Source organism: Hemiscyllium ocellatum, chromosome 43 (genome assembly GCF_020745735.1).
Source record: "Hemiscyllium ocellatum isolate sHemOce1 chromosome 43, sHemOce1.pat.X.cur, whole genome shotgun sequence".
Lineage (NCBI taxonomy): Eukaryota > Metazoa > Chordata > Chondrichthyes > Orectolobiformes > Hemiscylliidae > Hemiscyllium > Hemiscyllium ocellatum.
The window spans coordinates 33,386,786-33,409,848 of NC_083443.1; the positions used below are offsets into that span (position 1 = coordinate 33,386,786).

The 23,063-nt window shown below is 42.4% G+C and overlaps 1 protein-coding gene across 1 annotated transcript in view; it reads left to right on the forward strand.

Moving 5' to 3' along the window:
* The window catches only part of col13a1 (collagen, type XIII, alpha 1), a 230,775-nt gene that overhangs the window by 188,411 nt on the left and 19,301 nt on the right, over positions 1-23,063 (forward strand). Inside the window, exons 29-41 of the mRNA XM_060854140.1 lie at positions 1,027-1,053; positions 1,292-1,369; positions 2,519-2,563; positions 3,411-3,455; positions 3,581-3,715; positions 4,947-5,045; positions 7,193-7,219; positions 8,940-8,990; positions 9,405-9,431; positions 10,611-10,673; positions 13,748-13,783; positions 17,439-17,474; positions 22,080-22,133. Coding sequence (XP_060710123.1) covers positions 1,027-1,053; positions 1,292-1,369; positions 2,519-2,563; positions 3,411-3,455; positions 3,581-3,715; positions 4,947-5,045; positions 7,193-7,219; positions 8,940-8,990; positions 9,405-9,431; positions 10,611-10,673; positions 13,748-13,783; positions 17,439-17,474; positions 22,080-22,133 — 723 coding nt within the window. The remainder of the gene's footprint in view (positions 1-1,026; positions 1,054-1,291; positions 1,370-2,518; positions 2,564-3,410; positions 3,456-3,580; positions 3,716-4,946; positions 5,046-7,192; positions 7,220-8,939; positions 8,991-9,404; positions 9,432-10,610; positions 10,674-13,747; positions 13,784-17,438; positions 17,475-22,079; positions 22,134-23,063) is intronic.

A 23,063-nucleotide genomic window follows, 5' to 3' on the forward strand; every position in this document is an offset into this window, starting at 1 on the left:
CCCCGGCACGGTGCCCCTCTCCCCCGGGACAGTGCCCCTCTCCCCCGGGACAGTGCCCCTCTCCCCCGGGACGGTGCGGCTCTCCCCCGGGACGGTGCCCCTCTCCCCCGGGACAGTGCGGCTCTCCCCCGGGGCGGTGCGGCTCTCCCCGGGACGGTGCCCCTCTTCCCCGGGACGGTGCCCCTCTCCCCCGGGACGGTGCGGCTCTCCCCGGGACGGTGCGGCTCTCCCCCGGGACGGTGCAGTGTTCCCCGGGACGGTGCGGCTCTCCCCCGGGACGGTGCGGCTCTCCCCAGGACGGTGCGGCTCTCCCTCAGTGAGGAACTGGTGGGTTGATTGGGGGTTTGTGCTTCAGTTTCTGGAAGGTGATCACAGGGAAGTGCGAGTGATGGCACTGAGTCCCAGTTTGGAATTCCAGGAAATGCTCAGGATGATGGTGGGAGGGCAGCAGCCTTTAATCTTGATTAACCCATGCCTCACTTAAATGTCCTCTCACTGGTTGGCAGGAAGTAGGAGCAGAGCTGCCCAGTGTGAAGGATGGAGCTGTCTTTGGCTGTCTCCTGTATGCAGGGGGACTCCTCATATAGGGAGAGTCTCGATGATTTTTGTAATATAGTTTTGAAGTCAGTTTGCTTGTGATGAGGAGGTGTTGGGGGTGGGGCTGGGGTAACTGGAAGGTCCCCAGGAGAGGGTGGGGTGATAATGTCTGGAGCAGGGAAGTATACAACTTCCCAAAAGTGTTTCATGAACACAGACAATCCATTCTGGCCTTGCAAATCAACTTATTCACCTTACCTTTAGGGCTTTCTCATCATCACCATTAGGGTCTCAGCCACTTCCGTCTGACAGATTCACACCCCCATTTCTAAACAGATAGGGTACCACATTAATGAATCTGTCATATATTTGTGAACACAAGATTGAGGACATCGTTGAAGGTGATTGTTATTCTGCTGAATCTAAACTGTGCAGAATAGAATTGATGACTAAAATCTCTGTAAACAATTGCTCTGACATTCCTTACAGGGTGAAGCTGGCGTTTTGGGACCGCGGGTGAGTAGCATTTCTATTAATGATGCTGTTTCCAGTAATGCTAGTTTCTTTAATAACTAATTCTTCACCAATAATACAGGCCACTGTTTTGTTGTACCGACATCATTATTATGTTATAAATCATGGTCTTTAGTTTATACACACAATGAATATAATGAGCTTCAGTTTTATCCTGTGCCTGAGGGCAGGAGCGTTGCTCTCAGAGACACCGTATTAATCTCCTGTGTCTGTTTTATAGGGTCCACCAGGTCCCAAAGGTGAGCCAGGAAAGACTGAGATCATTGACTACAACGGTAACATCAATGACGCACTCCAGGTACACCTTAGTCAAAAAGCGATCTCCCCATCCCCTTCCCCTGAGACTTTTCTATCAGTGGATTTAGAATTCAGAGTTAAGGAAATAGTCCAAACGTTGTACATATAGGATGTGCTGTGCATTAAAGGCGAAATTATAGAATCTTACTGCACAGGAGGAGGGCCATTCAGCCTCCCATGCTCGTGCCAGCTCTTTGAAAGCATTAGTTCACCTCTGCCCCACTCCTGCAGGAAATCCTTCCCAATCCCTTTAGTACCTGTATGTATGTACCGCTGACACCAACTCCTCCAGGCTACTGCGCTCCACGCCCACCCCCTGGTATTTGGGAGAAATGCTGTGTTTGGGGGCTGGAGCAGATGCTGGAAACCTGAAACAAAATCAGAAAATGCTGAAGAAACTCAGCAGGTCTGGCAGCATCTGTGGAGAGAAAGCAAAGTTAACAGCTCGGATCCAGTGACCCTTCATCAAAACTGGAATTTCAGCAGCTGCTTTCTCCTTGTAAACGGTACAAGGCGGTGCAGCCCCTGATGATCCCCTTGTTCTATTCCCAAATTGCAGTGTGACCCCTGCCCCTTCTCAAATTGCACTCTGATAAATAAATGGAATGCATTGGAAGAATAGGCACCAATGTCTTGTCTTCCATTCTGCTCCCAATATGCATTGCACCCAAACTACCTCTCTGACTTGCCTGGTCTATGTAGCCACAGTGTTCATTCCCCACAGGAGAACAAAGCATATGGCTGTCTTTAAAGAATCTTTAGTTGGCACTGATCTTCAGAATGGACACTCTTACAGACACGTTCGGATTTCACTCACCAAGGTCTGATTGGTCTTCTGATAGTCAGACGTCAGACCCCAGACCCCCAATCACTGCCCTCTCAAACCGTTTCCCTGTCAGTTCACCATCTGCGGCAGCTTGGGGCCTGGCAACAGCTGAGGAACAGGATTCTGATTGTGGATATTCACATTGGTGGTACAGATCACAACAGCATGGCATTTACACTTGAGAGTTCTGGCTCAGTGACCCTGTGATCTCTGAATCCCCCTCCAGTTTATAGCCCTTTTGACATTGTTACGCTGGTCTCTAAGAGCGAAGCTAGTTGGTCTTTGCTGTGCAGCTTCACATTGCACTGTTTGATTTGAATCTAGGGTCCTCCAGGTGTTCCAGGAATGCCAGGGCTCCCAGGCCAGAAGGTAAGGTTTTCACCAACGCGGGTGTCTCCAAGGGAAGGAAATGACAGTGAATTGTCTGCCTATTTCACAGTCTGTCTGAGGATAACAACAATCTGTGTTTATGTAGCACATTTTTAAAAGTGTAGCAATGTATCTCCTAACACTCCACAAGAGATTAGTCATCATTCTTATTATTAGCGAGTTTTGAGAAGATTTATAGCTCAGGTTGAGGTTCTGACTGTAGGGTTGCTCACTGAGCTGGAAGGTTCATTTTCAGACATTTTGTCACCATACCTAGTTGTTACCTACATCCTTCATGTAGGTAACCTACATGAGCAAATCTACATCCAGATTCTTATCATTACAAGACATAATTTGGTGACAGGCTGAAGAGATATTTGAGCAATCAAAGGGAGAGTACTTACAAAGCATCTTCAAGGAGGAAGATGGAGAGCAGAGGCATAGAGAGTAAATGTCAGAGCCTAGGCCCTCAGCTGCTGATGGACTGATGGAAATTAAGAATGCTGAAGCTTCCAAACTTGGAGGAATACCATTATCTGAGGGTTGCAGGCCTGGAGCAAATTAGAAGATGGGGAGGATTGACTCCATGTTATTTGCTGCCCCAGGACAGATTTCCCCCTCAAAGTCTTGAACATTCTTCCTTACCTTTGCAAATACAATGAAGGGCTTAATTATACCAAATAAAGATACTGTTCCCCTGTGTTACATTGTGTTTGTTGCACGCTTAGTTTGAGTATCGACATGTTTAAAAATTGCTTAAATGTTGTGCAATGGAAATTTAAATCAATTTACCCAATTGATGTCCCGTACAGAGTATAAATATTGATGTGGGATTGTGTGTTTTTAGGGTGAAATTGGATTGCCAGGTGTACCCGGACTTGATGGAGAAAAGGTAATTAATTCTCCCCTCTCTTGAACAATTGATGTGATTGTATTGTATGTCAATGTTCCAGTTGTTTAATGAAAGTATCCTGTTTTGGTGATTAAAAGCATTCCTGTTGTGTTTCCTTCCTCCAGGGTTCTCGGGGTAAAAATGGTGATGTTGGACCTACCGGTCCAGAAGGACCACCAGGACCCAAAGGGGAGACAGGGATTATGGGATTCCCAGGACCGAAAGGAGACAAAGGAGACACTGGGATGACAGGAGCACCTGTACGTTGAATATGTTCTTTCTAATACAGACACTGAATTAACCACCCCAGTTCAGTTCGTTAATACCTGTCATTGTAGTGTCTTAGTGAAGATTCCCCAATTTATTACGGTTTTACGTGCGAGACTCCAAATTGTCAAGCTTCCCCCCCCCCCCCCCCTCCCCCCACTATGAAGGATGAATTGTCTCCTGACCCAGTCCTTCAGTTGGTCAGAAAAAGTTAACCTATTAAAATGATGCTTTCCCTTGTGAATACCTTTCTCTTAGTACAAAACATTTTAAACTGAGTCAATTTACCTTGGCTATCTTGAGTTTACAAAAGTGTGAGTTTGCATTTCTCCCTTTCAAGCTTCCTTGACACCCTCAGGTGTGACATCCCAAGGTTCTTCTCCAAACAGCCACTGTTTATCCATCCTCAGTTGTCTCTTGGCTGTGTCTCCTCTCTTTAAATAAAACAGAGACATGCTGCAGTTGAAAGTTCCCCATGTTTGTTGGTGATCTGGCAGTCTTGACACTGTCTACCTTGTTGCACACTTTAGACACTTGTCCGTTCTATTTAATTCTTTTGTGGCTGTATCCAGAAATTACCCTGTTCTCCTGACAATGTTGGATTCACTTGTGTAAACCTTTGCGTGCAAAGTGTCAATTAGTTTCCTTACTGGATGGCAGTTGTGTTGAAAATCTTTCTTGTATTAGGTGCTATCAAACTGATCATATGATATTAATTAACATTATGTGAGAGAGTCTGACAGGGTTTGTGGTTTTCGTCATGTTAGAACTCATGCACCACAGAAGGTCAGGTTCTTGTTGAGTCAGGTACCTTGAAGTTTGTAAACAACACTAACTATGTGCCATGCAGCATGCTCACAGACTTGTACACAGCCTGGTTTCTGTGCTTACTGGTGTTATTGTACATTACATACACACAGCTGACTGACTGAAGAAATTACATTGACTCCACAACACAGTTACTGGACACAAGGCAATATCTTCACGCTGGAACATCACAGGTTGTGATGTCATGTAACTGTCTTAAAAATACAACCCCTGTCTGATCTGGAATCTCTGACGTAATAAAACCGTCCCGATAAAACATATTGTGTTTGATCAAATGACTTTTGACCATTTATGTCCCATTTGCAAACAATCCAAATTCCAAACCTATAAAAGAGTTTTTAAATTATCCCTAAATATTGATGAAGTCCTTTCATTTTGTGTTTAATGAACCTTTAGGGTCTGGATGGACCCACTGGAGAGAAAGGAGAAAGAGGTGAACCAGGATTGCAAGGTCCTCCTGGACTGCCGGGCCCTGTCGGTCTTCCTGGCTCAACAGTAAGTACCAGCAGCCGCCACCCTACCACGTTCATCTGTGTGACACATTGGGCGTGGAATTGATCTTGGGTTTTTAAAAATAAACAATAGATGTGTTCCAAATTAGACCTATAGGGAGATACTGAATAGACTGGGGCTTTTTACCCTGGGGCGTCGGAGGGTGAGGGGTAATCTTGTAGAGGTTTATAAAATTATGAGGGGCATGGACAGGGTGAATGGCCAAGGTCTTAAGGTGGGGGAGTCCAAACCTAATGGGCAAAAGGTGAGAGGGGAAAGAATGAAAAAGCACATAAGGGGTTACTTTTTCACACAGAGGATGGTGTGTGTATGGAATGAGCTGCCAGAGGAAGTGGTGGAGGCTGGTACAATGACAACATTTAAAAGGCACCTGGATGGGTATATAAACAGGAAAGGTTTAGAGGAATATGGGCCAAGTGATGGCAAATGGGACTAGGTCAGATTGGGATGTCGAGGTGGTATAGAAGAGTTGGACTAAAGGATCTATTTCCATTCTGTATGACTCTATAACTCATTGTTGATTTTCACCCCCTTTGTTTTCATCAGTAGAACAGGTCATTGGGCAGGGGTAGGAGAGACTCCTGATTAGCTAGTCCTGCTCCCTGCAACCTCCTGCATCCAGTTTCACTCCCAGTGACCAGTCAAAATATGAATCCAGAAAGGACAGCTATATGCTCCTTAGACAGACTCCAGGCATGTACTCCTCCAGACAGAACGTGAACTCCAACCACACGGATTACTTGGTCCCCACATATTTTGTTTGAAACAACTTTGTTAATAGCCATCTCTGGGTGGCTGGGACTTGAACCTATACCAACTGGCCCTGAGGTAGGGACAGTGCCACTCAAGATATTTGAGGTGTAACTTTTAGATGTTACCTTTTAATGGGATGTACAAGATAGAACTTTTAAGTTACTTTCAAAGCAAAGAAGGCTTTAGTGTCTGAAACAGCTGAGAAAGGGAGGGATGGTAATTGATTGACCAAAGCAGCCACTGCCTCTCACCATCCGATTGGTTATAGTTTGGGCTGAAACAAAGGTTTTCTTTACAATAATTACTTCATTAAGGGCACCCAATGTGAATCCCAGCACTCCTTAGAAATGACCACTTCTATAACTCTGGGAACACCCATCATGGTTATGTCAATGATACTGCCCCAGGTGGTTTGGAACAGGGTACAGTTCCCATTGTTATAGCTGTCAGCAATCCTGCTGCAATCCCAGCTGTTTGAAAAATAGAGATTTAACAGTCAGCATATATAAGGGCCAGCATTCTTTGGGATAGCGTAATCTCAATATTCTCTGCTGTGGTTCAGCCTGCAGTCCCAGGGTATTTCAGAACTGGGACATAGCTGCCACATCTTAGAAAAGCAGTGGGAGTGTGGTCATGTGCTTCAGAACATTCTCACAGCAATTTAGTGAAACAAAGGGAGGAAACTAGCATAGTTCAAACATAGCAGTATGGATAGAGTTGGAATAATCTCAACAGATCGTGCAGAAAATAGAACTATTGTGGCTTCCTTGTGGATAACATAGAAGACAATTATAACAGATAAGTGGGAACACCACCTCCTGCAAGTTCCCCTGCAAGTCACTCATTATCATGACTTGGAAATATATTGCAGTTCCTTCACTGTCACTGGGTCAAAGCCCTGGAATTCTCTCCCTAAGGCCATTGTAGAGGTATCTACATTGAATGAGAGAGAGAATGTTTTAATGAGTGTTGGGTTAAAGGATTATGAAGAGCAGGTCGGAAAGTAAAGTTGCGGCCAAGATGAGATCAGCCATGATTGTATCAAATGGCAGAGCAGGCTTGAGGGGCTGAATGGCCTCCTCCAGTTCCTCATTTTGGTGTTATTATGAATGGATGGACTTAGACAGTTCAGGAAGGCAGCTCACCACCACCTTCTCCGGAGCAGTTAGGGATCAGCAACAATTGCTTGCCCAGCCAGTGACATCCTGGGAAAGAAGACAAATAACGTTAGATTATGTCTGTACTGGGTGTACACACTTTCCTCTGATTTTTTCAGTGGGGACAATGTGCTTGCCTCCTGCTGGAATCTATCAGTACAATGGGTTAATCCTCTAGGGTAAAGACTGACTGGAATTTATTCTGAATTTTGATTTCAGGCAGATAAAGGAGAGAAGGGCGATATGGTAAGAATTGTATCATTTATTTTCTTTGCACAAGTCAAACACTGAACACTCCAAAGTTTGTGTGTCACTGCTTGCGCTGTTAGAATGCGAGTACTCAATGTGGTTGCACAGCCTTCCCTTCTCTATTTAAAGTAACAAGGCACAGTAACGAACAGAATGAAGCTGCACATTGGTAAGTCTTAGATGTTCAGAACCTATGGCTATTGTACTGAAATATTGCTGATTCAAAAGGCTTTAACCTTTCTGCTGCCAGGACTGCCACATATTGCCTTATTACCAGCCCAAAGCACATTCCTAGGAAGTTTAAATAACTGCTATGAAATCACAAATTGAAATGAGTAAACTGAGGGAAACTGAGTGACTGTGGGTTTGAGCAGTGTGAATATTCATATTAACTCTGTTTGAAAGACCCATTCAATTAGGTGCTCTCCCACAGCCTGGCAAATTTTTATTCTTCAAATATTTATCTAATTCCCCTTTTGAAAATTCTGATTGAATCTGTAGGCAATGCATTGCAGATAACAATAAACCATGAAATGTTTAAACATTGTCATAAATGAAGTATCAGATATAATATTTGAAAGCCTTGAACAATCTAGGCAAGCCTGGAAATGATAGCTCTAAGCATCACCAAATAATGATATCGACTTCAATTGTGTACTTTTATTGTGAAGCAAGTGCTGCCTGAGACCAGTGTTCACAACTTCCATCAATTCATTGTATACTCGTGGGGTTGGATTTGTCCTGCTTTTTGTGTATGAGACTTACCTGTGTAAATTTCCACATTGTCAAGTAGATGCCAATGTTGTAGCTGTACTGGAACAGCTTGGCGGGGGAAGCAGCAGATTTTGGAGCACAGGTCTTCGGTACTATTGCTGGAGTGTTGTTGGGGCCTCGCAGCCTTTACTGTATCTATTATCTTCAGTTGTCGCTCAGTATCACATGAAGTGAATCGATTTGGCCAAAGACTGCCCTTTGTGATATTCAGAACCACTGGAGGTGGCTGAGATGGATTAACCACTAAGCACTTTTGCCTGAATATTGTTGCAAATGCTTCAGCCTCATCTTTTGCACTGACGTGCTGGGCTCCCTCGTCACTAAGGATGGGAATATTTGTGGAGCCTTCTCCTCCTCCTATGAGTTATTTAATTGTTCACACACATTCATGGTTGTTTGTGGCGGTACATCGTAATCAGCTGGAGGTTTCCTTGCCCATGCTTGATCTGATGCCATGAGACTACATAGATCCAAAACTAACAATGAATGCTCCCAGGGCAACTCTGTCTGAGTGTATATTATTATGCGGCTCTCTCTGTTCGGTCTGTCTTGCCAGTGGGAAACACACATCCAGGAATAGTAACAGTGTTGTCTGGAATATGGTTTGTTAGGTATAATTCTGTAGTGTGACTGCCAGCCTGTTGTGTGACTCGTCTATGAGACAGCTCTCACAATTTTGGCACTAGCTCCCAGATGTTAGTAAGGAGGACTAACCAGGGTGGATTCCATTACCACCTCAAAATGTTTTAAAGTAATTTATGTGCAGCTCTATGAGAGATTTCCCTCCAACTATTTTAATTTAAAAATTTCTTGAAGTTTGAAGGGGCTCTATTACCATTCCTTCAATCCTGATAACTGGAGAGTGGGATAGAGCATTGTACTTCTGAGCTGTTTGTAAAGACTTCCTTGTTTATTTACTGAGGGTTGTTTTTCATTTTTGCAGGTGAGTGGTCCTCCAGGGCCACCTGGGCCAGAGGGACCTCCAGGTCCAATGGTAAGGATTCATTGTCCTCCTCCCACCAGGAAACCAGAATAACATGAAAGACTGAGAGGATATTAAATACTAACCGTATAGACCGGGAGGGAGAGATGCAGGTAGCTCCTATTTAGCTCCCCAAAGATTTAATTTTAGTTTTGGTGACAGTTGATTCTTCATGTAGCTGTGATTTTCTGGCTAAAGATGTAAATACAGACTTAAATTGCAGTTCCTGTGAGGTTTGCAAAGCAGTAATTTTGAAGTTGTTTTTTGTTTAATGAAAACACACACACCAAAATGATCACCAAAATAAACCTTAGGAAATAATGCAATTAGTTCTATTTTTAAAACTCAAAGGAACTCCAACTAGCATATACAAGTAAGCAGATATACTATTTGTATGAAACTTTTTTTTTGTTTCTGTTTTCTCAGGGACCACATGGTCTTCCAGGGACAAAGGTAATTTTAATTCTACTCAATTGCACATTCTGCAGGTTGCAGAGGTCAGTTTGGTGACTTTCTTCATTGTAATCTTTCCCCTCCTTCTGCATTGGTTAAAATTTGTAAACTCCTTGAATAGGAAACCAGTTGTGACCTGTGTTTTATTGATGTGCAGTCCCTGAAGAGGGAAATGGAAACTGTTTCTCTCTGATCTCACATTAGGTATGAGCTGCCCTGTTCCTTGCCTTGGACCAATTTGCTTTCTCCAAATGGAGAGCTTTCATCTTCTCCATGGATTTGATGTCCAGCTTTACTCCCAGTCCCAGTTTCTGTGAATCTCTGAGCAGCTGTGTATCAATCATGATCAATGTGAGAGACATTTATGACCTTGTTGAAAATGCTTTTGGTAGCCCCCTTTTTACCATCTCAGCTGTTATAATAAATGCTGTTCTCAATCTGTTCTCCAATTTGTTTTGCATCATGGCTGTTTAAGATCTTGGCCAGTGTCGAACACTGAATATAATGGCCCTTAATTATTTTTGACAGGTTAAGTTTATAATATCCTTAGCACTGGAAATTAATTTGGTTATCTACATCAATAACAGCAGAATCTAATCAATTTCAATAGAAATCTCAGAGTGACGACTAAATCTGTCGATACCAGGTTATCTGACTGGTAGCAGTTTCTCCCACTCACTCCATCCTGGTTCACATTATCTCTCCACTTGCATTAAATCCCCTTCTACAGTTAGTCATTTTTCATTTCTCCGGTTTCCATTCCGATACTGTGCATTGTTTTAGCACCTGGGATGCATGCCCAAGCCAATCAAGGGACCAGAGGGATTAATATCTTACAAGTTAGTTTATGCACAGCTCCCTGTTCTTGCCCTTTTCTACAAGTTTTCCCCTTCAACTGAGATTTTAATAGCTTTAATTCTCAAAGCTATTTATGCTCAGATTAGAGTATTCCCTCAAACCTGGATGTAATCCCTTTATAATAGTCAGGCTGGTGTTAAAACAGCATCAGTCAGAAAATTACTGTCACAATTGCATCAAATGATTAGCCTGTGAGATGGATGACTGGATCCAAGGAGTTATATACAACAATCTGATCAATTTGGTAAATGATTGATAATGTATGTATGATACATATGACACTGTTAAAAGTAATCTGAGCTCATTTTGTCATTGGTGCAGGGTGACCCTGGGTCAGATGGTGTGAAAGGTGAAAAAGGTGACCGAGGTCACCTGGGACTGCCTGTAAGTTGCATCTTCTACTGCATCTGTCTGCAACATTTCTGACGTGTACTTGCCAGTTGGAGAATGCCATTTCAGGGCATGACAATGTGTGTAACCTACTTCAAATCCAATTAACCCTCAAAGAGCTACCAGTGTAGAAAGCATCTAATGATAATGTGTGTGTGAATGCATGTCATCCTCACGTTTGTGAAGTTAGATAACGATGCAGCAAGATGATCCGATCCAGAGGTAACATTCAACCTCCCAGTTTCCCAAACTATGTCTGAGCTCTACGGTGTCTGTGGAGAACCTGAATAGATCTTCCCCATTCTTGGAAACATGGCCCAATGTCCACCAAAGCATGAACTGTTTTGGTGGCACAAGCTGTGGGCAACTCTGCAAAACACGCTCATCAATAAAACATGAAGACAAATTAAAGTTTTGTTCAATAAATAAACAAATAAAAAATAAAATGCATGTAGCCACATTTCGCCCTGGAAGAACGCAAATCACAGGGACTATGGAGAAGGGACATGTTGGGGGGGGGTGGTCGTGGTGGAGAGAAGACCCTCAAAGATGAGAGAGAACTTGTAGAATGGGGGGCAGACACGGGAGAAAACCCATGCAGCCAAAACCAAGACCCAACCTCACAGCGGTAGCACATCTAAGCTTCTCTGACAGAACCACTGCCTTGAAAGTACAAAGGCTAGCTGAAATGATTATAAATTAGTTTTATCAACATGAACCAGATACTTGTGTCAGAAGGAAGAAACTATGAGGGTCCAGGACAGAGTGCAACAAAATTTGTGTGCTGTCCATGTGCTCAGCCAGAGAGGCCTTGGTGCTTGGATTAATAGGAACTGCTATGAAACCACCAATTATTTGTCAAATAAATTCCAACTACTTATGCGTTCCCCAAATTATTTCAGAGTATCTACCTTTTTAACAAATAAATACATTGAAAAATCACAACAACAAAGAAAGAACATGGAACAGAATTCTGCAATTATTTATGGGGTAATACGGGTAAACGACCCTTTATCTGAAAACCCCGAATCTGAAAAGCTCCAAAGTCCGAAGATTTTTTTGTGAAGTTTTTATCTCATTAACAAGGTTGTTAGCGTGCAAACAGTTAACCCAACTCCACAACCAGTCACTGCATGTCACACAGATGTGACATGGCCCAGCACTGGCAGGCCTCAATTCTGTCTCCGGGCCCGTAGTACTCACATTGAGTCGGCTGTTCGGTAAATTTTTAAAAATTTCATCGTTGAACTGTCACTTATTCTGAAATTCGAAAAATTCTGAATTTTGAAAACCAGCTGGTCCCAAGCATTTTGGATAAAGGATTGTGTGCCTGTAGTTACTTTAAGTCCAATTTATTTTAATGCAGTGGATTATCACAATTTAAAATAGCAGACTTTTGCTCAATCACTTATGGCTATCTGTAACACTATTATTTCAATTACATACAAACTACAGCAGGAGGAGGCCTTTCAGCCTCTGCTTTGCTCTATTACCTCATTTCCAAGTTCCCACTTTATTATAAAACTAAACTCCCTTTACACTCAAAAATCTCATCAATCTCAGTCTTGAATCTGCTTAATGACTAAGTGTCCACAGCTCTTTGGGATTAAGAATTCCAAGTATCATCTGAATGAAGAAGGCCTAAATGATTGAACCCACATCCTGAGACTATGAAAAACCAAAAGAACTGCAGATTCTGGAAATTGGAAACAAAAACGGAACTTGCTGGAAAATCTGTGGAAGAGAAATCAGAGTTAACATTTCGAGTCTGCTCTGAGGCAGGGCTCATTGGACCAAAACATCAACTCTGATTTCTCTGCACAGAAGACGCCAGACCTGCTGAGATTTTCCTGAGACTATGACCCTAGGTTGAGATTCTCCAGCCAGTGGAATTGGCAACTACCTTATTATCTTAACGTATTGAGATCACTTCATTCTTTGAAATTCCAGGCAATATAGACACATTCTACTCGTAATATCAGTCTCCTTAATTGCAGGGAAAGTATTCTCCTCATTGTGGGCGGCACGGTGGCACAGTGGTTAGCACTGCTGCCTCACAGTGCCAGAGACCTGGGTTCAATTCCCGCCTCAGGCGACTGACTGTGTGGAGTTTGCACGTTCTCCCACAGTCACAAAGATGTGCGGGTCAGGTGAATTGGCTATGCTAAATTGCCCGTAGTGTTAGGTAAGAGGTAAATGTGGGGGTATGGGTGGGTTGTGCTTCGGCGGGTCGGTGTGGACTTGTTGGGCCGAAGGGCCTGTTTTCACACTGTAAGTAATCTAATCTAATCATTACCAGACTGTCAATACAGTGAAGGAATAGGCCAGTGAAAACACAAGCACAACTTAAATCTTGCCTATTTAAAACAGCCATTAAAACTACAGAGAATTTTGCCAGAATGGACTGTGTTCAATGATGGGATGGTGCATTATGATCTCAAACTTCAAGTATGTTAGGATGGCTATTTTCTTCCTATGTTCAATATTTTACTGTCCATTAATGGGATTACATAATAGGCAGCAGATATTGCTGTGTCATCAATACCACAGATTGATGTTGAAATTCAGCAAGTTGGCAGCATCTGTAGAGCAAGAAACAGGGTTCGAGTCTGGTATGACTCTTCAGAACATAATTTATTTTTCAATAGCATCATTCATTATTGGTCCAATTTACAGGTATCATAATTCACTTTCAATAGCATGCCACATTGGTCATACTCTCCCTCTCTTAGTTGTGAAGATTTGACATTCACTTTTCCAAACTAGCATCTTCTGAGATGTCCTGCAGCCAGGTAGAAAGGTAAAACAGGTAACTGTACAATGGTTCTATTACCATTCAGAGAATGAAGAATTAAACATTTTTGTAGCCCCTGAGCTTGAAATACTCAAACGTATGTTTTGTTTTTCTACAAACAATCTTGTGCGCTGACAGATATGTCAAGTCCTCATCTCTTTCAACGTTATGTCATCACCTTTCATTGAGTTATGCCACACATGTCCCTTTTCACTGCTACACTCATCTCTTCCCCACTGTTCTTTCCACTTTTAACACTTCATACACCATCCAGGGTGCTTCTGGCTTTGATGGACAGCCTGGGCCACTGGTGAGTTCCATACATCCATTCTGCTCGATCGTTCATGCCTGCTACACTGCTGTCGGACTGCCTAATGAATTAAATGTTGCTGGATTACATGCCTGTACAGTGAACTGATTCCATTGTAAATGAAGCATGAGAAATGTGCCAATGCATGCGATTGCTTATTTAACCTTTTGGTCAATCATTTGTATTAGGAGCTGCTTAAGTAATGTGACTGTTCAATGGGTATGAATATTTGGAGCCACAGTGTTGTAATTCTGGTAAATTAACTAATGTAGGAGGTCAAAATTTAGTCCTTTTGCTTTTCTCTTTTAAACACCGTGCTATACTGAACATGACCCAATTTTGGTTACATTTTGAAATTTTCAAATGTCCTACATTTTCATATACCGAAACAATCTGTGGTTTATAGTAAATCTATTCTGTCTTAGTAGGTCTGAAGCATTTAATGTTGATGTGTAACTTGGTCCCATAACCTTAGAGCTATACTGACCAAAGCACACCCTTAAAATAACAATGAACCTTGTCTCCAGAACTGAATGATAATTTGATGCAATGATAATGGAGGTGAAATTCCAACTCGATGCAAACAAAATTCAGCAGCTATCAGTGGTTCTATGTTGCTGTCTGAGATGAGTGTTCATCCCTATCAATAATATTTAATTTGAAAGAGATTTCTCATCATGCTTAACTGTCCCTGTCGGAACATGTCGAGCAGTCTCTGTTTTCTCAATTATAGCGCACATAACCTCACCCTGATGGGCCACACAGCAGTTTCCAAGGTAGATTCCGTGAGACCATAAGATGTAGGAAGAGAAGTAGACCATTCAGCCCATTGAGTCTGCACTGCCATTCAGTGAGATCATGGCTGATCTGATAATCCTCGATTCCACACTCCTGCCTTTTCCCCATAACCCTTGATTCACCAATTCCTTTCCTGATCAAAAATCTGTCTTTCTCAGCCTTGAATATTTGTTATCCCAAACCTCTGTGTTAAACTGTTCCACAGATTCACTACCGTCTGAAAGGAGAAATTCCTCCTCATCTCTGCCTTAAAAGGGTGACCCTTATATTGAGATTATATCCCCTGGTCTGAGACACTCCCTCAAGGGGAAACAACATTTCCACATCTACCCTGCCGGGTCCTTAAGAATCTTGATTGCTTCAATAAGGTTGTGTTTCATTCTTCTAAATTCCAACTACTACAGGCTTTTCCTACTCAACCTGTCCATGTAAGATAGTCCCTCCGTACCCAGGGTCAGCTGAGTGAACTGTCTCTGGACTGCCTGTAATGTTAGTGTAGCTCTCCTTAGCTGAATCTGTTCACAGTATTCCAATTGTGGTCTGACTCATGCCTTGTACAGTTTTATCAAAATCTCCTCACTTTCATATTCTATTCCCTTTGAACTAAAGGCCAACATTCCATTTGTTACCCGATTATCTGCTAAACGTGGTTGCCAGCTTTTTGAGATTTATCCCCGAGGGCTTCGAAATCCCTCTGTTCAGCAGCTTCCTGCAGTCTTTCTCCACTTAAATAATATTCAGCTCCTCTATTCTTCTTGACAAAGTGCATGACAGTAGACAGAGTCAAATTGTCAGGGACACTGCAGAAGATAAACTAGCCAAAACTGGGGAAGTTAACAGAACAACTCACTTGCACATGCCCATTCAGGACTAGGTGACCCATTATGTACAAGATACTGGGGATCAGAGCAGGCAAAGACCTTATTCTCAGTCATTGATCCATCCCTCAAGGGTCAGCCAAGCGAGTTGATCAATAGCAGGGTCCTGGAATATCGACACAATAAGTCAATCCATTTACTGTTACATTGGATTTAAACTTCTGTCACTGGAACTAGCTCAGAACTGCCTGAATTCTGAATAGTTCGCCCCCCCCCCCCCTTCCCTCCAGTCTCCATCTAAAAATGGTAATACCAGGGTCAATAGATAACTGTAGCTTTAAGCCCTCACTAGTGGATATACTGGCCTCACCCCAGAGATTGGTAGTTTCACCAGTTGATGTTGTAGAGCGAGGGTAGAATTCCTGTCTGAGTGCCAATCCTGGAGTGTGTGTACATTGTCTGTCTGACTGTCTACTCATATCCAGTTTCCAGTAACATCTGTCAGCAGCTGCTAGACCAATTCTGAGTGTCCTCATCATGTTGGGGAAAGTAGTTACTTTCAGTGAGGTAGAGGCACCTAAACCAAACCGCTAGCACTATGCAAGGGATCATTGATCCAGACATTCACAGCCAATAACAGTTTAGGTCCTGAACGAAGTAATTACCAATGTGTGAAACTAGTTGTAAATGCTTTGCAGTGCATTAAAGCAGATAAATTGTACCATTGTAACCAGTTGGATTTTAGATTTGATGATTATATGAAAGGAAGTGTTGTTCACCTGGCAATGCAGATTGTCTGCAGAGTAGCAATTCTGCGCTTTCTGGAGGATGAGTAGTTTTTAATTGTAGATTTCACTGTTACAACTGATAATTGTCATGAGTAACACATTATTTAATTAAGCAATAAAATAGACTATAACAGCATGAAGCTGTAAATTCTAGATTAAGTTGACTTTAACAGTGTAAATCTCCTTGAATATTTAGCCAATTCAACAGTAAAATATTTGTCTCACAACTACTTCCCTCCCACCCTGCAATGTTGCACTGAAACATTAGGTTGCATTGCGATCTGCATATTTCCCAACTACAATCTCATTGCCTAGTCCTCCCCCGTGCATTTGTACAGCAAGTCTTTAACCATTAGTGTAATTTCTAAGATAGCAGAGAGATTAATCTGAGACAATTCATTAACTGTTCTCAGCCTATATTGTCAGTATTTCAGAGCCTCTGTTAATTGTACCCACACATCTTTGACAAAGCTCTCCAGCACCACCTCTCTCTGACAGGTTAAATTCACCTGACATGCCTTGTGCAAATAAATGTAATTTTGCACAGGTACTTAAAATATCAATAATGGCTTTAAAAATTTACATTGCCCAACCCTCACTGCAGTCACTTAAATCCTATTTAAACTGCTGTCACCTCATTGCTAATGTCAGTCACCTCCCTTTGTTTCATTCACGTGAAACATAGAATTTACTAAGAAACCTGAGTCAGATTGTAAGATTTATCTGTGTCTCATGAAATGGGAAGATGTCATGCCATCCAAAGGAATCACTTGATGCAGCATTCCCAAATCTAACTGTAACACCACTGGGAAACTGGAAGGAAGATTACCTCCAAGCCTCCATGTGTAAGACATTTTAATGATTGGCCTGGGGAGGGATATCACTGAGTGTTTTTCACTCCATTGGAGTAAACCCAGGGTCATGTTACCAACAGAAATGCCCCAGTCCTACTAAGAGAGCGCTACTTAATTTTCTTTAGGCTGAGCAATTGGTCCATGTTCTGTTCTCTGAATGAGCAAAGTGCTCTTCTGTTCTAACACTGGGCCTTTTTTTGCATACGGTGTTATTGTATACTTATTGTATATGGTATTGTTGTATGCACTATTGTGTATGGTATACACTATTATATATGGTGTGGTTGTATACACTTATTGTATACACAATTGTATATAGTATTGTTGTATACATTATTGTTACTAGATGTTGGGAGTAGACAGTCTGATGTTCTTCAATATATTCATTTCCATGTAGGGTGTACCAGGGCCAGCAGGACCAAAAGGAGAAAGGGTAAGAGTCAGAGAAAACATGGGATGATTGGCTAAAAGGATTGAATTTCCAGACCACACAAATGTTGCTTAGCAACAGACAGTGGTAAATAATCTAATGCAGATTAGAATATTTACCTCCAGGCAATATCTTTTTCCAAAGGATTTATTGCACACGTCTTCTTGAGGGGTGGTGTCGAACAGCGATGAGGCAGAGCCTCAAGCTTTACAATTTGATGAGAAACTGCAACAGATGGGAAATTAACAAATTAATTTGAAAATATGAACATGTTTTACAATGTGGCACAGTGACCATTTATCTGATCAATGACACAGCACTATCGGCCTGACCTTACTTTAATACTGTATTGACACTTCTACAGTAACATCTGCAAATCACTTGAATTTAGTCCAGTGAAGCAATCAGATGTGCAATAGAAAAGTGCCTACAGCCCACTTCTGTTTTAACAAAGAGAGTTTGGTGATGGAACAAGCTTGAACCGGTAACCCGGAGGTGCCTTTCGGCCCAGTCATTGCCGGGAACACTGTCAGGTTGGAGCCTTTGTTGTTCACTCAAGCCCTTTCCAGCCATTTCTGACTCCATCCTGAGCGGTTGATGGAGTTCAATGTTGTTGCTGATTTCACTCTACTCCAGTCTCCATGAAAAATACAAAGCAAGAGAGAGACCGGGAACATGTTGCGCAAAACACATAATAAGTCAATCTCTCTTTTTTTTCTCTCTCTTCTCTCTCCAATTCATATTCTTGCTTTCCTCATCATATTTTCTCTTCTCCCTCTGCTTCTCTCATCTTTTTTTCTCTCTCTCTCTCTTCCCCTCTCCTTGGTCCCTCACACTTCCCCTTTGTGTGCTCTCTCCTTGCGCCACAGGTAATGAGAGACGCATGTGCCCTTTTCCTGTAAATTGTGAGATCCCCTTTGTACCCAGTTAGCAAATTGCAGCTGGAATTGGGTTGATTTTCCAAAGCAAAGTCATTGTTGAAATTCCTGCTCAAGGTCAGTCATTTTCATATCTATGAATCGTAACTCTTCTATGAAGTTTTAATAGGGAACAACAAATTAATATTGCATGAGATAAGGGTGTTCATTGGTTGGCATGAAAACGTGGCAGGAACTGTTGCTTGTTTTTATTTACCTACTCTTCTAATCAATCTGTTCAGAGATGTTATTACACACCTCTGGAGCAGGTGGGATTTGAGCCTGGGCACTTCAGTCTAGGGATGGGACACTACCACTGTGCCTTAAGAGGGACCTACAGCAGGAACTGTTAATCGTAATTATTTGATTAACCTCAGACCAGGTAATGATTGATTAGTGTCCAGTCCTCTGTCTGCGAGTCACCTGATTATAAATTTTGAAAGAAGTATACTGAAGCATTCAGTAAAATATTATTTTTTAAAAATTTAAAAACATTTTGGCAGTTATCTGTTTGAGGCATCTCACATGGGAAAAGAATGAATTTGATTTAAAAACCCTGCTCCACCAATAACAAAAACTCACCAAGTTGATAACACCCACCATCACTGGCTGGCTTCGGGTATATTGTTTCTGAACCAGCAAAAGCATCACAGAAATTTGATTTGTTCTCCATTTGCAACAAAAAGACCTCTCCAATGTAATAGGCTGCTTTAGCCAATAACAGGCCCAACCTGCAGAAACTCAACATCAGTGTGTTCTTTCATGGGATCTGGTACCCACTGACTGAGTCAGCATTTATTGCCCATCCCTAATTGTCTTTGAACTGAGTGGTTTACTCAGCTATTTCAGAGGGAACTATAAAATCAACCACATTGCTGTGGTTCTGGTGTCACATGTAGGCTAGGCCAGGTAAGGGTGGCAGTTTCCTTCCCTAAAGGACATTGGGTGAACCAGATGAGTTTACAGCAATTGGTGATAGTTTCATTGGCACCATTACTGAAACTAGCTTCATGTTGCAGATTTATTCATTGAGTTTATAAATTCCACCAGCTGCCCTGGAGAGATTTAAGCCCATGTTGATAGAAACATAGAAAATAGGTGCAGGAGTAGGCCATTCAGCCCTTCGAACCTACACCACCATTCAATATGATGGTGGCTGATCGTGGAATCTCACAATCCCACTCTCACTTTCTCTCCATACCCCTTGATTCCTTTAGCTGCAAGGATCACATCCAGCTCCCTCTTGAATATATCAAATGAAGTGGCCTCAACAGGTTTGTGATCCCAATATCATCGCAGCACCAGCAACCCTTTTTTGTGACTTGAAAATGATTCTGAGGTAAACTAACGCCTGTGTGTATGTGGGGGACATGACCAAAACCCAGCATCAGGGTGAAGAAGAGGCAAGGAGGATGCTGAATCTGTGCGGCTGGCAGTAGATGTATTTCAAAACCTGAACCTTGAGATACCTTGGCCATGCTTGTGAAGACCTTAAGAGTTGGATGGTGATTGGTTTCAGCTGTTAAACAGCAGTGAGATTGGCTGATACAGTGCAAGGAGATTTCAGTGGTTAAGATCGGCGGTCTTGTTGATGGATGAGATTCAGGGTTTGGGCTAAGCAAGACAAAACATTGTACCCTCTACTTGCATTGCAGTTGGAGCAGAGATACCTGCAAGCAGGGAGTCAATTGTGTGTGGTCAGAGCAGAGAGGAGGATAAGTGGATATGAGTGATCAGAGTCAACTGCATCACATGCCAAGAGCAGGATGAAGAAGCGTAATGCAATCTTGTCTCAATTCTATGGATGGAATGGAATCTTAACTGGAGAAAATGGAGATCCGAAGGGTGATGATGATGCCCATAATGAGTAGGGGGTGACACTTGCAAAGATTTGCAGGTTATAGAGATGGTGGGGAGCATTTAGGGAAAAATACCCATCAACAGTCAAGGTTTATGAAGTGATGAGCTGATTCCCAACCGTTGGGGGGAATGTGTTGACAGTACCTGAAAGCAGCTGATCACAATGCAGTGTTGTGACAGGAGGGTGGATAAAAGAATCAGATGGGTAAAAGATGAGGAAGGGAGTGGAATTTGGAAAGAAGGAAGCCCCATGTGTAATTTCAGATTGAGCACACAGGGAAGTTACCTGGTTCTCTGTAATCCCAATTCGATAGTTATGAAATCATCGACCAGCCTGACGCAGCAATCACATTGACGGAGCTCTGGTTACAAAGATTTGCAGAAATTTAAATCTGATCAGCATTGTGTTCAGTAAACTGCAATCTTTCCCCACGGTGATAATGACAATGATGGCTTCAAAAATAAACATTTGGAAAGACACAATTTCAGTTTAAAGAGTTCTGAATTTTTTCTGAAAGTCACTACATTTGGATACAGTTTTTTTTAGCTTTGCTGACCGTATCCTGTATATTTTCTTTCAAACAAGTGTTTTTATACAATTTTGTACTCCCCTCTCCATGTTTCCTCTTTCTTTCTGAAGTTCGAGTTTGGCTGAGATCTCGTTGCGTGAATTTCTGACCTTGAGTTAACTGACTGTCCTTGACAGAAGCTCAGACCAGAGGGTGAGGGCTGTCATTGTAAAGTTCCTCACCAGGCAGGAAAGCCACAGGACTGGGTGAAATGTCTTTCGAGTTCTGCCCAGGCTTCTCTTGTCTAGAGAGTAGAAGCAAGTGGGAGAGGATGACCAGAAGTGCACCTGATTTTGATGGACTCCCATTGTGAGGTGGGGGGTGGGAGACATTTCCTTTTCGCCTTCACTCATTCATGGAGATGTTGCTGGCTATTTCTTACTCATCCCTAATTACCCAGAGGGCAGTTTTGGGTCAACCACATTACTGAGGGAGCTGGAAGTCACATATAGTCTCCACTGGTAAAGATGGCAGTTTTTAAGGATTCGATGATTCTAATCTTCCCTGGTGGGAAACTTGGTTTTTATAACAATCAGCAGAAGTTAAGCAGTCACCAGGAGGCTGGCATTTTATCCCAGATTTTTACTGCCACGGTAAGATTTGAATCCATGGCCCCAAAACATTAGCCTGGAGCTTCTGGATTTATGTTCCAGTCACGTTAACATTATAACACTACGTCCTCCCAGTGTGTCCTCAGTGGGGAACACCAAATACACACACACACACACATCGACACACTAAATACACAGAAACATACACAGTTACATATGTGACATTTGTTCTCTTTCATTCCAGTAAGACCATAACAATTTGTCATGAAATCTCTGTCAGACTTTTTTCTTTCCCTGACCCCTGCCAATTAAACCACTGAGGTCACATAAATAAAGCAGGGAGAAAGGATAAAGGCCTTGTAGTCCTATGTATCTCCATTCCACATCAGTCAGGTCATTTAGCAACTGAACCATTAAGCAGCCAAAACGTTTGTTTATCCAAGCAAAGTGTGCACCTCATGGTTCAGACTGTCCACCATCTGAAGCTGTTCACTGGGAGGGATAAACCCTCAGTATTGTGCAGAGCTGCAAAGCTCAATTCATCCACTGCTTTTCCCAATGAGGAGCAGAGACATTGGCATTCTGATAACCAGTGTGACCTCACTAGCAGAGCTGAGCACCAATAACATAGCAAATAAATCAAACTTTAACCTTGAATGTACGTTAAGTCTGATTGGACTATTGATTAAACTGTGATGGTATTTGTTTTAGGGTGATAAAGGAGATCCTGGATATTCAGGACCAACCGGACCACGGGGATTACCTGTAAGTAAGACTGTTCATATTTGATGTTTTGAGACCAGCACTGATTTGAATCTAACATTGTCAGTTGGACGGTTCTGAACCCAAATGTAAATCAAAGTACTGAAACAAACATCCTATGTTCTTGCTGAGTGTGTTCTGGTCATCATCAGGAACATTGTTGGGATGACTGATAAATTGCACAGCTCAGTATTTGGGACGACACTGAAAGTTCTAAAAACTTTACTTCATCTTAACATACAGACTGGGATAAAATAATTATTTTCTTCCCTATTTTATGTTTCCTCTCATAACAGCCTTTTGGTAAAGTGTTAGAATAAGCTATTCTGACTTAATGTGGGCATTAGGAGGGGCACCTCCAATCTAGGATCCCTGAGGAACACCAACCTCCATTCAGCACCTTACATAGACGGTCAATATTATCCTGATGACACTTGCACAACATAGAATGAGATGTTTAAAAAAAAATCCATGCTGACTGGGCCAGCATTTATTACCCTGCCCTGACTGCTCTTGAGAAGGTTATGGTGAGTTACCTTCCTGAACCATTGTCGTCTTTGAGGTGTAAGGGCATTCACAATGCTGTTAGGGAGGGTGTTCCAGGAATTCGACCCAGTGACGCTAAAGGAGCAGTGATATATTTCCAAGTCAGGACTATGGGTGCATCAGAGGGGAATTTGCAGGTGGGTTGTGTTCCCTTGTATAGGCCACACCTAACCTGCATTGTGGTAGCGTCATAGGTTTGGATCGTAATGTTAGAGGAGCCTTGAAGAGGTACTGTCACATGACACTACGTGCATGTAAATGCATGAGGCTGTGTGTCACATGACAGTACATGTATGTAAATATGTAAGGCTGTATGTAGTAGAATGTATGTAGAAAGTGAGGACTGCAGATGCTGGAGATCAGAGCTGAAAATGTGTTGCTGGAAAA